A 16,476-nucleotide genomic window follows, 5' to 3' on the forward strand; every position below is an offset into this window, starting at 1 on the left:
TGCCAATTTCAGGTAAAACGGGCTCCCGAGGGGCGCAGCGATCTAACGCACTGCATCTCAGTGCTTGAGGATTCACTACAGACACCCTGGTTCGAATCCAGGCTGTATCACAACTGGCTGTGATTGGGAGTCCCATAGGGGCAGGGCGGCGCACAATTGGCCCAGCGTCATCAGGGTTTGGCCTGTGTATGACGTCATTGTAAATAAGAATGTGTTCATAACTGACTTGCCTAGTTAAATAAAGGTTACCTTTTTTTATTTTTTTTATACATTACACACAAAGGTGTTGCAAATGACTGTTACCATGATTTCAGGGGAGAAGCTGTGGATTTTAGAATATTTTATTGTTGGATCAAATGATATAGCCATCAAGCCCCCAAAAAATGATATGGTCACTTATACTTCAGTTTAAAGCTAATTGCTATTCTTCTACTGGTAATATTTTCTAAATGTTGTAAATTATTTAGTAAAGGGGTCTTGTAACGCATGAATCCACCCTATCACATGACCTGGGTAGACGTCAAGCCTGTTGTCACGTGACCGGAAGTATGTGAAGCAGTCGAATGTGAGTATTTTGAATAATAAACAAATTTAGCTCGTAATACATGTTTTCACTGTCATAGATGCAACTGTTACATTTTCATGCAGTAATGGCACATTCATTTCTAAATTATGCAGAATATTTATGCTGAAGAGAGGATATTTCACAAATGCCACCTCACATTTTTAGCTAGCTAGCAGCATTAACCTCCATGGCTCTCAGTCCCGAGAGGCTAACGTTAGCTACTATCAAAACAATCAATACATCTAGCTATCTAGTGGCGCAAGAAGCGGACCACTAACAGTCGAATACAATGGACGACTCTGATCAAGACTTCGTGGACCTCTGCTCTAAGTTGCTCAAACGAGTCCGCAGAAAAGCAGGCGTAACCGAGAAGAGAAATGTTGCAGAGCCCTCGTCCCAGGACACTGCGAAAGACATACCCACCAAAAGGGTGACGACTAGGAGGAAGAAGAAAGATGTTGGCCCAAGTTCAAAGGGAGCTTTGGGTAACAACTCTGAACACGTTTCCTCCATCTCTACCACTTGTGATGAACCAAACCGACTTCCCTCCAATACAGACAAATCTAAACAAGCAGTGGTCAATGGAGGTATTGAACTTGGTGTTGGAGAGAATGGGTCATCAGGGGCTGTGGATGTTGCTGGGTCTCAACCTGAGGATAGGGGAATGGGGGTGAAGGAGAAAGTGCTACACAGGATGCAGCAGTTCAAGAGAGTCAGTCCACAGAAGCTGGCGCATGGTGAGAGAAATCCGCCTGCAGCAACAGGGAGTGAAAGTGACAGTGCTGCTCCCCATCCACTGCCAGATAATGAAGGTGAGATCCATCACTGTGTCTTTACTCTAGATTCTATGGTGTGTATTTTCATTCATGTGTGTGTACACTCAATGGCATGCTAATTACCTTTCTCTCCACCTCTGACCTCCCTGTTCAGTTCCATCCACCTCCGCGTCCACTCCCCTACCACTGGACCCCCAGGTGGATGACTCGGATGAGGCCCTGGCCCTGCGTCTACAGGAGGAGCTGGACAGGGAGGCCCAGGCTGTGGCCCAGGGTAGTGCAGTGGACCTGGAGCAGGGAGGCCTGTTCTTCTGTCAGCTCTGCCAGAAAGACCTGTCTGCCATGAGCCCCACAGGACGCACCCAACACATCAACAGGTAGGGACGACTGGAGCTGGACACACAGACACTTGCTCTCTCACCCATCTAACTCCAGAATCTGTCTGTTACTAGAACAGTCAATGACCCCAAAGACCCATCTAACTTCAGATTCTGTCTGTTAATGGAACAGTCAATGACTTCAAAGAAGATACTGCCTCGTTTCCTTTCCTGATCTTGAGGAACTGGATAGGTGAAATCAAGTCCTCTTGTGGCTTCTGATATTTAGCCTTCAACAATCCAGTGTTTTCAGATCAGTGCAGATGAAGGAAAGGCGACAAGGAAAATAAACCAGTTTACTTTATTGGGACACCCCATGTCCCCTTATCCAGGTGTCTAGACGAGAGTGAGGACAGTGCTGCCCCCGCCCCTCCTCCCGCTCCCAGCGTCCCAGAATGCCCCATCTGTGGTAAACGGTTCAAGTCCCAGAAGAGTCGCGCGGCCCACCTGAAGCGTTGCTCCTCCACGATGGGCGTGGCTCCTGTCGTGCTGCTGCAGGCTGTACAGAGACAAGTTGCTGAGGGCCTGACTGACAGCACCGCCAACCAACCGTGAGTCACCCTGGTCTGATTGGTCCCGCCCCTTTGAACCATCAACCAACCCAAACAACTTGACTGCTATTGCTGTACATTAAATTGATAACTTTGATGTTAGAAGCATTGAGTCGTGTTCAGGAGGGTGCAACATACTGAACATTGCCGATAGAAGTGTACTTGATAGAGCTAACGTTGTGCCCTACTGAACCGCCCCTGTATGATGCTTTTGGGGCCTTTCTGTCCCACCTAGAGAAAGAATGTAGGAGAAACACTGCGTTGTTCAAATGCTGGAGGACAATAAACTATTCTATTCCACCCGTGAATAACCCTCTCCTCTCCCCCAGTCCGCAGGCCGGAGGTTCCAAGCGTAAAGGCTCCACAGACCCCAGCCTCCCGGGCAGGAAGAAGCCCAGAAAGAAGCCCCGTGGCCTGGACGAAGACACCATGGTGGCCATGGCCCTGTCCCACTCCCTCCTGGAGCAGGAGAAAGAGATGGAGCGGGACATGCAGAGAGAGTTACAGAGGGAGATGGAGAGAGAAGGTGGTCAGCAGCTCCCAGCCCTCCTCCCTCACATTTCTCTGTCACAATTGAAGTGGAGAGCTGAACCAAGTAAGACTGAACCTACATATTGTTTAGGCAATGCATTATTCTAGGATTATAAGGATGTATTTTCTGTGACGAAAAACAATTTCCCTTTGTTATGTAAAACAGGAGCAAACTATACTAAATGCATTGATATGAAACTATACATGTATAAACATTTTGATGATGTTTATATTATATGATTAATATCATAGCCGAGTCCTTTTCTCTTGACCCCTCCCCCAGGTAAGGGGCGTGGCAAGAGGAAAAAGGGTGCACCCCCTCGCCCCCCTCCCCTCCTCCTGGTCCAGGACTCGGAGACAGCCCTGAGGCGACTACAGGAGCGCGTGGCTGGCCTCCTCCTCCGTACCTGCGCCCCCTCGCCGCCCACCCCCACACGCTGCCCCAGCTCCCTGCCCTCCTGCAGCACTGGTGCTGGCCCCCTCTGGCAGAAGAGTGCGTTGCGGGATGGAGGGCCGAAGGTCATCTCTGAGTTCTACACCCCAGAGCTCAGAGAGTTTATACAGCCTTGGGTGTCTCTAAAGGTGCGAGCCTGTGTGCGTGTGTTACTCATACATGCACAGCTTTGCTTCTAATACTCTGCTTTGCGTTAAAAGTATGCGTGTATCTTGATTCATAGTCTTTTCATTCACACTTTAATTTATTTCACTCAATTTGTCTTCTAGACGGATATGGTCTGTCCTACCAAGGCCATGCCTGTATCCTCCACCAACCTTTCCATAACAGAAGGCATCTCTATGACCAAGCAACCTATCCCCTCCTCCCAACAACCAGTCTCCTCCACCCAGGCAGCCCCCTCTTCGCTCCCTTCCACCCCAGGGACAGGGCACCTTCCAGTGGGCAGCCAGACTCTGTGTGACCTGATGGAGCTGGCTGATGAGGGAATGACCCTCACACAGTGGGGCTATTCTACCCCAGGACCTGCCAGAGGTGAGAGCTACTCCTGGGAGAACTGCTATATACAGGAAACACACAGGGGCAAGAATGTGCACAAAACACAAAGACATATAAAAGAGTGGAAATCCAACCGACTGAGGAGGACTGGAGTAATACAACCATATCATAGTCTTCAATCTGACTCCATTACCATGTGAATGCTATAGGTCGAAAAGCGTATCCCATGGATCTAGTCAAGGTAGCGAGCCTTATATCACCACTCAGAATACTATAAGTTACATGTGTCCAAGATAACCCTTCTGGAGTTATTCAGAAGCTGAGAGACAGAGCTAATATCTTGCGATCAATGTCCTAGCATTAAATGATTGATTTAACCTTAGCTCAGAGCTGCACAGTTAGAAGCCAAGCATATCTGCTGTGTGTAGTATGAATGACATTTACCATTAGACCATACATCTAATAATAATTCAAGGAATATTACTCAGAAATATGACAACTGCCGTTCTTATCTATCTAAAAGTAATCCAATTTATTACACTTGTGCAATTAGAATACAGTTATGAAATGGTACATACCAGAAGTCTTCAATGTCAAAAGATACAAAATATGTAAAAGTCTAAATGTATAAAAGACCCACTATGGTGTAACGGAACGCTACACCAGGAGATTGGTTACCAATGACTCCATGAACAAAGTTTCCACCCATCTTGTATTCTCCCCTGAGCTCCAGATCTCAGTATCTCCCCTCGTCTAATTAACGTCACTTTGTTCGGCCAAAACAAAATTCATTAAAATAACTCACGAACCAGAACCTCCCTTATCTGAATGATAAGAGCTCACATCTGGTCGCGCCCTCTTTGAACTGACCGCCGTGCAACAGACAGAATAACACAGTAACAATGAATCCATAGCACTTACAGAACAATGAAACATATCAACATTCACAGCTCTTTATGAACTCTTGAATCAATCCAAACACGACAATGGAATTCACACAGTAACATTCATTTAGTCGATTCAAGTTATGTCTTCACACCCCCCGACGGTGTCCGTGCTCCCAGGGTTCTATGGGAACGTCCCGCCACGGATAAGGTGCGTTTGACTTTTGTGATAGCCGTCATGTGGTCAGCCATCCAGACAATGCCATAAATCGTGATGGAGTCCTCACTCTGGGCCTCGGTGCCTGCGAGTCGCTAGACCCATCTTTAACGCTGTTCACGTGTTTACTCCCTATTTTTCCACGACAGACACAGGATGTATACACACGCTCACAGACATGGAGATAAACACACACACAGCATCCCTAACTAGCATCCCTGAAAGTCAAACCTACTGTACCTCTAACGTTATTTATCTTCCCTCGGTCCCTCAGACAAAGAGAACACTGCTACAGACTTCCACCTAAGTGGCTGTGTTCCTGAGAGCACAGACAAACCCCCTGACCTGTGTCTCAGTGGCTTCATCCCAGAGAGCATTAGAAACACTGAAAGCCATCAACTGAGATCTGTTCCTCAAAGCAGAGATACCAACAGGAGCAACCAGAAATCAGTAAGGGACCTTTTTAGAAGTCTTCCACTCTATTGTATACGTTTTCACAACTAGACCTTGATTAGCTGAGTGCAGTGTGTTAGAGCAGGGTTGGAGCAAAACCCTACACACACCCAGTAGCTCTCCAGAAAGAGGCTTGGCCACACCTGGGCTAATATAATCACCATCACATCATAACTGTGTTGGACACTTGTTGCCTGATCATTGCTCTGTGCTGGTAACCATTGTCTGTCTCTGACCCATAGGTGGCGCTGTCCAGGCTGGCCTCAGACCTGACCAGTATGGTGAACAACCCCCAGTTCAGTGATGTCCAGCTACAGGTGGACAGTGGGGAGGTGTACTTCACCCATTCATTCATGCTGTATGCTCGATGCCCCCTGCTGGCGCAGATGGTAAGTGCACGTGTGGATTTTGCCTCATTATATTTGCTTGTATGGTTCTTATTTGAAACCATTAATATTTACAGTTGAATTTGATTTGTTTTCTATCTCTCATTCCATCCCTCTCTCTCTCCCAGGTCCATGACAGTGGATTCGGGGTGCAGGAGGACTGCATGCCCTCAGCCCAGAGGGTGTTGTTGGGTGAGGTACCAGGCCAGGCAGTGTATACCCTGCTCCAGTACCTCTACACAGCCCACTGTCCCCTCACACGCACCCTGCTGCCACACGTTCAGGAGCTAGCAGCCAGGTAAAGTCTGACTCAACACCTCTGCCTGGATGGCTAGACTGGTGTTTAAGTGATATGACTTAATCTTAGTAACAAAGTATTACAAAATTCTCAGGTAAAGGGTGAGTTAGAATAAACCAAAAAACATATGGTTCTTTATCCCCTCTTGCTTTCTGTCTCTTTCTTTCTCACTCTCTTTCTATAAAACTCCTTTCTCTTTCTCTCTGTTTTCTCCTCATCAGGTTCAACCTGGAGGAGCTGCAGCAGCTGTGCCAGCTCTACCCAGCTCAGACAGACATCCACAGAGGTGTAGAGGGACAGGGGGATCAGTGGGGAGACTACCCAGCCCAGGAGCACCAATCTGGGGGAGAGGAGGAGCACCAAGACCAGGTCTTCATGGAGCTCCTCCACTCCATGTGGAATGAAGAAGAGGTTGAGGAAGATGAGGACAGAGGAGAGGAAGGAGGGATTGCAATGGAGGAAGAGGGGCGAGGGGATGGCGTGATGATAGAAGACGGAGAGACAAACGAAGAAAGGGTGAACGAAGAAGAGATGGAGGAGATATATGAGTTTGCTGCCACTCAGAGAAAGAGGGATGAAGGGAAAGAGAGCGAAAAGGAAGAATCAGAAGAAGAGGAGGAGGGAGGAGTGACATTTTTCACAGAGACAGAAGAAGAGCAGGAGGCTCCAATCCAAGCTCACTCATTGGCTGAACACTCAGATAAGGGTGAATTAACATGCATGACATCCCCTCAAACAAAACCTCCCAGTTTAGAGGCAGACATAGCTATTGGTGACATTGACACAGACCGGGGGAATCCAAATAGGATAAAAACTGATCTCAACAAATCAGAAGGTAGAGATCCAGAATGTTCTAGAACAGCCACCATGGAGTCAGACAGAACTAAACAATTTGAATCAAACGTCACAAGCTCAAGAAGTGTTGGAGAGGTATCAACGACAAAAAGCCTCCATGACGATCAAGAACTAAATGCTAGTCTGGACCGTAGCTACAGCCGCCTCTTCTCTGACTCTTGGGGGGTCTATGAGACGCAGGAGGAGCCCCACACCTCCCCACCAACACAACCATCCTGCCACTCCCAACCCCCCAGGGCTATCCAGAAACCCTTCTGCTCCCAGCCCCCCAGGACCATGGTAGTGGGACAGCCGGAACTCACCTCCCCACCATCCTCCCGCTCCCAGCCCACAAGGCTGAGGGTCGATGGGGGTACGAGACAGACAGCGATCCCTACCCTCCAGTACTCAGCCATTGAAATCATTGACCTCTCCATCAGTCCTCCTCTGGTCCCTGGTGTAGCCGCACTACCTGTTCCTGGTTTGTCCCCAGGGGAAGTGACTGACACCGGGGCACGAGTTAGGACGGAGGGAGTGGTGGGAGGAGGGAAAGTTCCTGTGTGTAAGGAGTTACTCCAAGAGAAGGTACCGTCTAGTCCAGATGACTTAAAGAGAGAGAGTCATGGTCCGTATAGTATTTCTCTACCCGTCTCTCCTCCTCACAGTACCAAAGAAGAACCTGAGCTTATAGTTCTGTCTGACTCTAGTGAAGAGATGGAGGTAGGGGATCTAGCACCTACCAGCCCCTCTCCACCGCCCCCTCCTCGTCTCTCCCAGAACCACCAAGGCTACACCCCAATCACAACTCAATCCAACACAGAATCCAAGAAATCCAGCTCAAAGGAGAAAGAGACTATTGGTGGTTCTGTGAGGGTTCCTTCTGTTTCACCTTCAGATCAAGGCCTAGATCCAGATCCTCCTAGTTATAAACCAGGTTCTAATCCTGGTTCTGCTGGTTCTACTAGTCTCGTGGACTGTTCTGCAGAGATGTCTTGGTTCATCCCGGCCACTCCGCCCCTGCCGTCCAGGAGGACCAGCTCTAGCTCTACCCAGACCTTTAGTAGCATGCGTCGCACTCAGCTCTTTCCTAAGGCCAACTCTTCTTCCTCCTCTTCTGCAGCGTCAGTTTTCTCCTCTCCCACCCTCCCTTTCAGGCCTAGCCGCCAGACCTCCAACCCACACAGGGTTTCTACACATTCTGCCCAGACAGAGTCCTCTATTTCTAGGCAGAAATCAGACAGCAGAGGGCTTCGTGACGACCGCTCTTCCCAGAAATACAACAGTGGTTCAGTCGGATCTGACCGTGCTGCCCGCTCCCCAGTCCCCTCCAAATCCCAACCAAAACGCTCCTGCTTTCCCCGCCTGACCCCCTCTCTCTCCGTCATCCCCCCACCAGACCCCTCCACCAAGGGTACCCCTCTCCACAACATCCCCCAGCCATACAGCTCCACTCCCCTTTATTCAGATCTACCCAAGCCCTCTGCTCCGTCTCTGGCCTTCCCTCTTCTGAGAGACGGGGAGGGGGACAACGGAACCAGGCAGAGAGGGAGGGGGCTGGGGATCTCTGGGAGCCCATGGAAGAGAGGGGGACTGGCTTCTCTGGGCCTGAGAGAGGAATCGGATGAGATGATGAAAATGGAGGAACTGGAAAGGAGTGTAGTGAAAGAAGAGCAGGAGGAAGAGATGGGAGAAGACATGGAGAGGTCCAGTAACAGCTTTCAACGGAGCTTCCTCGGGATGGACGAGCCGCCCATGGCCTTCGATGACTCCTGGGGCCTAAACGCTGGAGGAGGGGACACGGACGGAGAACGATCCCAGGCAGTGTGCTTCAGTCTGAGGCTAGAGAGCAGCGTCGGTGGGGCTAGTCCTCCAAGACAGGGCCGGAGAGATGGAGAGATTGCAGGACCATCCTCTACTTTTACCCCCTCTCCTCTTCCTAAAGCCTACACCACCCACTCTTACTCCACCCCCTCTCCACCTCCACCCAACACCACTACACCCCAGGCCAACCCAGAGATCAACGCTAACGTCCTGGACGCTGAGATCTGGGACGACTGGGGGGAGGAAGAGGATGAGGCTCTTCCTCTCTCTCAGAGGGTGAATCCTGTGGCTCTGGCTCAGAGAGTGGCCCAGCTCAAGACTCCAGGTAATACACTTTCAGCAGTTATACCCCGTTGTATAGAGGTTTTAATGTTTAATCTAGCTAGCTCAGGTTCAAAACCAGCTTCATTGCTTCGTACTGTTGAAATATTGAACAGTCTTCCATTCGTGTTATTCTGATCCATAAATGCAATAAACATGTGAAACACATTCACTGTTTTGTCACATCTTTTCTTATTTCTCCACAGTGGCCCCCCGTAGGAAAGGCCAGCAGGGCCCCCTGGTCCCCATCACCCCCATGCCCAGCTACTCTGACATGGACACACCTGACCTCAAGAACAAGCTCAACCGGTCTGAATCCCCAACACATCACCTCAGAACTGTCTCTGATATCTCTGCCCTTTTATATTCGTTTGTCTATCAGTTATTTAATTAATGTGGTCATTTCACTCCCACCATCTTAAGAGACCTAGCCTGGTCTAGTTCCCAGTCCTTCTTCCTCCATTGATAGTTCTTTGATGATATGTGAGATTACAGGAGCACAATGTATGGCAGTTGTCAGTGTAGTCGGTCTATACCCCCCCCCCCCCCCCCATCTCTTTTCTCTACATCTTTCTGTTACCCTCTAGTAAAAGTCTGTTGCCATCCTGCTCTGTGTCCTCCCTCTAGATTCGGTGTGCGTCCCTTACCCAAGCGCCAGATGATCCTGAAGCTCAAGGAGATCCACCAGTACACCCACCAGGTCGTCAGCTCAGAGTCCGAGGACGAGGCACCTTCCCTGGGTCGCCCCAGAGCTGTCGGGCCCCCACCCACCACCTCCTCCATGGAGCCCACCAGAAAGCCAGTGTCCTGTGCCCAGACTGGGGGGTTTAAAGAGCCTAGTGGAAGAGCAGCACCTACCATCTCCCTGGTGAAACTGTCTGGTGGGGAGGACATGGAGCCTCTCTCTGCCTCTCAGGGATCCAATACGTCCTCCACAGCACCCAGTGAAGACTCTGAGAGGTTAGCACTGGGAGTGTGTGTTTAACAGGTGTTGTTCATGTATGTATTTGTCTAGAATACTTTTTTGACTGCTAAATTCAAAGTCAAATGTACTAACATTGACACTCCTCCATTCATCCCTCATCTCTCCCCCCAATCTATTCTCCAGGTCTAATCCAGAGCAGTGCCTATCTGACCACTCGGATAACGAAGACATTACTGCCTCGCAGTCTGCCTCCAAGCTCCAGGACAACCTTGTCGCTGTCCGTCGTTTCATCCAGTCAGACCCTGACCTCTACGGGCAGATCCTCCTCTACCAGCCCCTGGTCCTGTCAGACTTTCAGGACAGACTCAAGGCCGCAGGTATCCGGCTGGGGGGCGCCAAGCTACTAGACTACCTGGATTCGCAGTGCATTACGTTTACCACAGCCAAGCCTGGACTGAGGGGAGGAAGAAAGAGAAAAGTGAAGGGGGCGACCAGGGCTGGAGGGAGGGGAAGGAGAGGGGCAGCTAAAACAGCAGATTGAAGTTACCTTTCCCTCTACTGCATCCCCTCAAAGGTGGATTTTGAAAGGATTTGCGGGAAATAGTCTAAACTAAATCAGTGGCAATTAAGGCTGTAACGTGTTACTACCATTCTGAGTTCTAGTTGGATGTTGAACTGTTTCCTGTTTATATTGGTTGGATTTCTATAATTAAGTAATGTTTGTTCTCTTCCTAGTGTCAAGTCCTATCTTTACAGCATGCTATACTAGTCTGGATTAAGCCGTTTTCACTGGGTTATTGAACTATGCTGTCCACAAGCCAAAATAGTTAACATTCAAAACCCCTGGATTACCCGGGAATAACTCCAGCACAAAGCAAAATCGTGAAAAATATTTTACTGTTTTTGTTTTTCTCCAAAGACCAGCCTTCATTCAATCTGAGCACAACTCATGTTGGGGCAGGGAGGTACTTGTTAAAAAGAAAACACAAGCAGAAGAAAAATCACAGATACTCTTCATTGATTAGCCAATCAGGAACAGGCATTTTCCTTGGAGGTGGAGAGTTCAGTCTAAAAGGTCAAAGTTCGTAGCTTCAGGACCATTCAGGGGTACAGCAATGTGTGCGTGTCACACACTCCTAGCACGGTGCAGATATCAGTATTCCTTTGAACCCAAAATACTGGGTACAAAATACAGGAAGCCCACTAAACTGTAGCTTCAGAACCAGAATGTCCTCTCTCCACCCCTCCTGCACCTCTTCTTCTGATCACAGCTTGGCCCATGTGGCTTCCACGCCAGTTAGCACCTCCTGTCCCTTCTCCTTCTCTTCCTGTCACGACAGGTTAGCGATGTTGGCCAGGAAGCGCTGGGCCCACCACTCCTCCAGGTCTATAGGCACAAAGTCTGTAAGGAGACAGGGAATAGGTGCTAATGAGAAAACATTACTATTATGGTACCTCTGTCTGAATCTCACAAGTCTACACATCCTGAGCACAAGTCTGCATGGAGAGAAGGAGAGGCAATAGTGTATGAAAAGGAAGGAAACAGTATTGGTGAGATTTTTGCTTATTGAGATATTACATTTGTGCTTCAAACGCTTCACTCTTTCTCTCTGTAACCTCAAACACTACAGTACTGTCCATCTACTGTTAAGTAACTGTCCAATGACCTACAGAGTGAACAGGACTGGACAGGTTGTGTGAAATCAGCAACCAGGAGGAGTGCCAGTTTATCCAAGGTGAGAGACTGATAGTTGTTCAGAGACCAGGGAGTTAAACATTAAAACAAAAGCTTGCCTTATGACCTCTCTATCTAGCTGCAGATAAGATGGAGCCAAGAATTGCTTAGCCTGCTGTGTTTCTTTAGACAGTACTGAGACAGACGTTTATAGGGCTAGACAGAAATACACCAAAATAGAGGGTTAAGACCATGAGTTGGCGTGCTGATCTAGGATCAGTTTGTCTTTCAGATCATAATAAGATCGTATGGACAGGGGACCTGATCCTAGATCAGCACTCTTACTGAGGCTTTATGAATACAGGTCCTGGGCATCACATAATTGGATGTAATGAGATAGGAAGTGGAGGTAGACTTTAGTGTACAGCCTCTCCCATATATCCCACTGTTGCACATCTTCAGTAGAGCAAGATGGAGGCCGATTAAACAACAATGGCGGCTAGTGAATAAGGCCTATAGATACTCACTCTTCGTTGTGGTACTGGGGGTCTTCTCTGCGTACTGCACGGGCCCCTGGCCACATACAGCAGCAGGCTCCACACTGCCTTCTCCATCTCCTGCCAGCTGCTGCTCTATTTCCTGCCATGCTGCAGAGCGGAGAGAATATACAGAGGCATTAATACACACACTAACTGAAGATACGCGTTACAGCAAATCACTTTTCCCATGTGTGTTCCTAGGTAGTTGTATAATACACGCAGCATATGACTACATAAAACCAACTGGACATGATGCGGGAAAATGTTTTGGGTGCTTTTTAAAAATCCATCTATTGCGATATAGTATCATGGGGTGCTGCAGCACCCGTCACACCACAACTTCCCGCGGCTATGAAGCTGGTGGTTCGTTGTTTTCCTCTTATATAAATGCCCAATGGAAGTGTTTTTATTTTAAATAAACTATCCCTCTAGAGGTATAACCTTGCTTGTGCTCCAAATTCAAATGAAACAGCCAACCATGTGTCCTCGAGTGGACCAGGACAGAACTACAGTACATTGCATCAGCCACACTACTAGGAGTTGAGATAAGACTGGAGGTTGTGTGTTTCACTATGAGTTATAACTCACCCCTTACACTTTCAAATACACTGTGTTGCCTGTGTACATTTCTGTGAAAAGCATTTGAATGTAAATGTACAAATATAAACCAAGCTCACTGTTTTATAGGAAGTGCAAAGTGTAAAGGAGCTTTCACCTTACATTACTTGGTAGTGTTTTCATAGTTTAATTGACAACCGATATCACTTTATAAACACAGTGACTGGACTTGACTATTTCATGCACTACAATATAGTAGTTTGCATTGGCAACGGTGTCAAAGGCTTTCTGTAAATGAGTAGAGCTGTGCTCTGTGAGATATTTTATAAAAACAAACGGGATATGCCCAGAACTTCCTTCTGACCATTATCATTGAGCAGTGATCCAAGAACAACAACAGGTCATGCTGAGACCATTCCATTCTGCTGCAAGTCACCCGTCTTCATCAGAGCAGGCTGAAAGTATAGAACAAACTAGCCCAAACTCTCTCCACTTTTGTACATGACTGCTTCGATAAAGCTCTCAAGTATTTCTATCAACCATTTACCTTCTATGGTTTGAGGCTCTTAAACTATACCCAAACTGTGTCAGAGAGAATGCTTCGACTTTTGCACTTGATTACATCATTTAAACTCGGTGGATTATTTTATCCTCCCCGTTTGCTTTCGAGTGTAGGCTTAAACTCCACGTAGTTCTCTCTCTGTTCTATATATTCACACCCCGTTTGCTTTGGTGTCTACTCTCCTCATGCATTGGGTGGTCTAGTCCTTGAATGCAGTGATTCTCTCCCAGATAAACATTACTGGTGTTGTGGATAGAGTGGCAGTGGCAGATGTAGCCTTGAGTTAACAGACTCTGTGCTGCTGGTCAACATGTTCGTCAGCTATAATGGCCTTCCATTCATCTGATGTAAACTGGAATGTGTATGCGTAAAAGGACTTACTATAGGCTCAATAATAACCTTCAAATGGCATATTTGAGAGTCTACAATACTCCTTATACCGTAAGGATGAGAGCCTTATGCTGTGTCAGTGAGTGTCCATGGCTCTATGCATGAGAAAAATGGGTAGCGTCTCATCTGTCTAGTAGTCAATGAGTCTCACCTTCGTACACAAATCGGACATTCTCTTCATGGGCCGGGGTGAAGCCTTCAGATGTGGTGTCTTCCTTCTGTGTGGCTGCAGTGTGGTATCTCTTCCCGTTCAGGCGATTAAACACTATCTTTGGAGCTGGAGAGCTAGACAGATAGAAAATGACGGTAAATAAGCACATTCTGAATAAGTAACAGTGTGTGAAATCGTATTGTGTACGCCTCTGGAAAGCTGGTCTTGCTTCAGAAATGTATAAACTGGGCACTAGATTATACTTTTTGCATAAAACCCAAAAGGACTTAATTTTTTTATAGAATAAAACTATTGTCCATCCAGGATGGACGTTTTTTCTTTGGCATCACCTTCCATTAAATTGATACATACACATACTCACATCATACCTATTTAAACCAGTCAGTCCATACTGCATACACTAAAAACAGAGGACATTGATACATTCCCTCAGAACTGACCGCTGTCCCAAATGCACTGGATAGATAAGTACATATAGTCATGCAAAGTAAATTGTATATCTAGCCTAGAGGTTCAGTGGCTGTCTAGAACAGAGCTCTCCAACCCTGTTCCTGGAGAGCTACTGTCCTTTTGCTCCAACCTTAATCTAGCGCACCTGATTCTAATAATTAGCTGGTTGATAAACTGAATCAGGTTAGTTACAACTGGGGTTGGAGTGAAAACCTACAGGAGGGTTTCTCTCCAGGAACAGGGTTGAAGAGCCCTGGTCTAGAATATTAAGGAATTGTATTTTCCCACATCGCATGTCATGCCCACTCGGCTACCATAGAAATGTAAGGATTGGTGGGATTCCTCTGAACCTACTTCCTTACACAATGATGTTGCTACGGAGACAACAGCAGACGGATTATAAAAGTCTGTGTGGCGTGATTCCCAGGAAACGATTGAATGACTGTGCTATTATATAACACACGTCCATTAAACTACATTGTATGAATGCATTTTATCCTGTATTGAAAATTTACTAACGTATGTAGCCAATGACAGGGGAAAAAGCTTGCTTACTCAACCAAATGTACCATTGCTAAACTTGTGTGCCCTTGCAGAGCGCGCGATGCATATTTCACTTTGAACGCATGCTACGTTCTTAGGGTATGTTGCTCATAGTTCTACACTGGCTACAATGTGACCGATTCCCCACGCTCGAATGGCTGTTCAAAAATGTTAATGTTTCTCTACTGCGTTTGGACAGTAAACAAATGGCCAAAGTTAGCAGGCGCTGCTAGCCAACAAGCCTGTCAGCTAACCTCACAAGGTCAGACCGTTTCCAAAGAATTTAGAAAACGTTGCAATGACACTTCAACGATACAATGTAATGTATCGATACTATATTGCAGTAAACATACAGGATTACGAACGTTCTAAGATTAATTTCCGTGAATCGTGACGTACTACAAAATAATAGTGGAATCAACGTTACATGATCATGTTCATTCCACTATACGCCACACACGTACCATGAATTCTTCAGCTGACTGGTTTGCTCGCGCTTCTTGATATGATTATGATAAATGCAATATGGCAACTTACTTTGAGGATAACCAGGGGGTCGGTTTGAGCTTCAAGTCGTTGGTTTTATTCTCAACTTGCTGCGTGGGACCTGAAATGGAAAGAGAATAGCAAGGTTGTACTGATCACAACATGCATGTTTGTCATTAAAATATGCTTTTAAATCCGACAGATCTAATCGAAGGCCTGGGTTCAATTAAACACAGTTCCGTGCTCATTTCAAAACCTATATAAAGTGCACTACTGCTTTATTGACATGATTCGAATGCTACTATCGATAATATCAATAATATAGGCAATACATAATTGGATTGAAAAGAAACAATAATTACATAACTGATGCTCACCTGTCCTGCGCTGTGTAACAAGTTTACTGGGACCTCTGGTAATAGTGTACATCATGTGAAAGCCGAGAACTTCAGTGTTGCGAAGGAAAAATAAGTGGGTTATCTTCAAACAAGTCGAGAGTGGTGTGATAACCTACAATGTGTCGACTCCAAATACCGTGGTGGTCTTTAAATCGATCCCCTTGAGCAATCCCCTTTTTGGTCGAGTTCTCTTGACGCAGCCACGTTGGGAAAATTATAGCGCCTGTTTTTCCAAGTCAGCTGCTCAGTGCTACGTAGCCTACGTCTCCGGTTCGGTTAAAATATCTCGGTACTGCTACTGCAATGTGCTCCTTGTGCTGTGCTCGTCGCCGCTACGAATAAGCATATGTTTGGTTAAAGAGGCAGTCTGCTAGTGTTTCAAGGGTATAGCCAATAGGTCAACCAAGGTGATTCAATACTGATATGGAATTCAAATGTCTGTTGGAGAAGAAACTCCTACCCTTCCGATCAATGTTTTTGAATAGAATATACAGTTAGTTATATTGATTAAATTCCCATTTGTGAGAGGCAACCCTATCCTACAGTACTTGTACAAACAATGACAGTGACACCGCACACATGATTTCATCATGACAGTCATGGGCACCCCGGTCATATCACTACACACCCCCAACCGTCGCGGTTTTAGAGGAGGAGCGCCCTTCAGAACGCACTACTGCTGACCTATCACCCGGTAATCCGAGCACGTGGAGATTTGAAGCCTATTCACGATGATCGGGTTTCATATTTGGAATGAAATGGGGAAGTTAAATCAGAGATTGCTGAAGTCCATTTTTTACCAGCACAAATAT

The 16,476-nt window shown here is 46.9% G+C and overlaps 2 protein-coding genes across 2 annotated transcripts; one reads left to right on the top strand and one right to left on the bottom strand.

Moving 5' to 3' along the window:
• The first annotated feature begins 548 nt into the window (after window positions 1-548).
• On the top strand, window positions 549-10,621 carry slx4 (SLX4 structure-specific endonuclease subunit homolog (S. cerevisiae)). The gene is made up of 13 exons (XM_038960463.1): window positions 549-1,377; window positions 1,496-1,718; window positions 2,051-2,269; window positions 2,599-2,864; window positions 3,084-3,382; window positions 3,524-3,788; window positions 5,128-5,303; window positions 5,549-5,695; window positions 5,821-5,990; window positions 6,212-8,970; window positions 9,173-9,275; window positions 9,594-9,926; window positions 10,075-10,621. The coding sequence occupies exons 1-13, from the start codon at window positions 855-857 to the stop codon at window positions 10,430-10,432; spliced, it is 5,841 nt and encodes a 1,946-aa protein (XP_038816391.1). The 5' UTR covers window positions 549-854; the 3' UTR covers window positions 10,433-10,621.
• A 148-nt stretch (window positions 10,622-10,769) lies between these two features.
• On the bottom strand, window positions 10,770-16,222 carry mcrip2 (MAPK regulated corepressor interacting protein 2). The gene is made up of 5 exons (XM_038960476.1): window positions 15,644-16,222; window positions 15,318-15,387; window positions 13,767-13,900; window positions 12,094-12,213; window positions 10,770-11,293 (listed from the first exon to the last, which is right to left on the bottom strand). The coding sequence occupies exons 1-5, from the start codon at window positions 15,696-15,698 to the stop codon at window positions 11,223-11,225; spliced, it is 450 nt and encodes a 149-aa protein (XP_038816404.1). The 5' UTR covers window positions 15,699-16,222; the 3' UTR covers window positions 10,770-11,222.
• Between the last annotated feature and the right edge of the window lie 254 nt (window positions 16,223-16,476).

The sequence above is a fragment of the Salvelinus namaycush genome, chromosome 2 (assembly GCF_016432855.1).
Source record: "Salvelinus namaycush isolate Seneca chromosome 2, SaNama_1.0, whole genome shotgun sequence".
Classification (NCBI taxonomy): domain Eukaryota; kingdom Metazoa; phylum Chordata; class Actinopteri; order Salmoniformes; family Salmonidae; genus Salvelinus; species Salvelinus namaycush.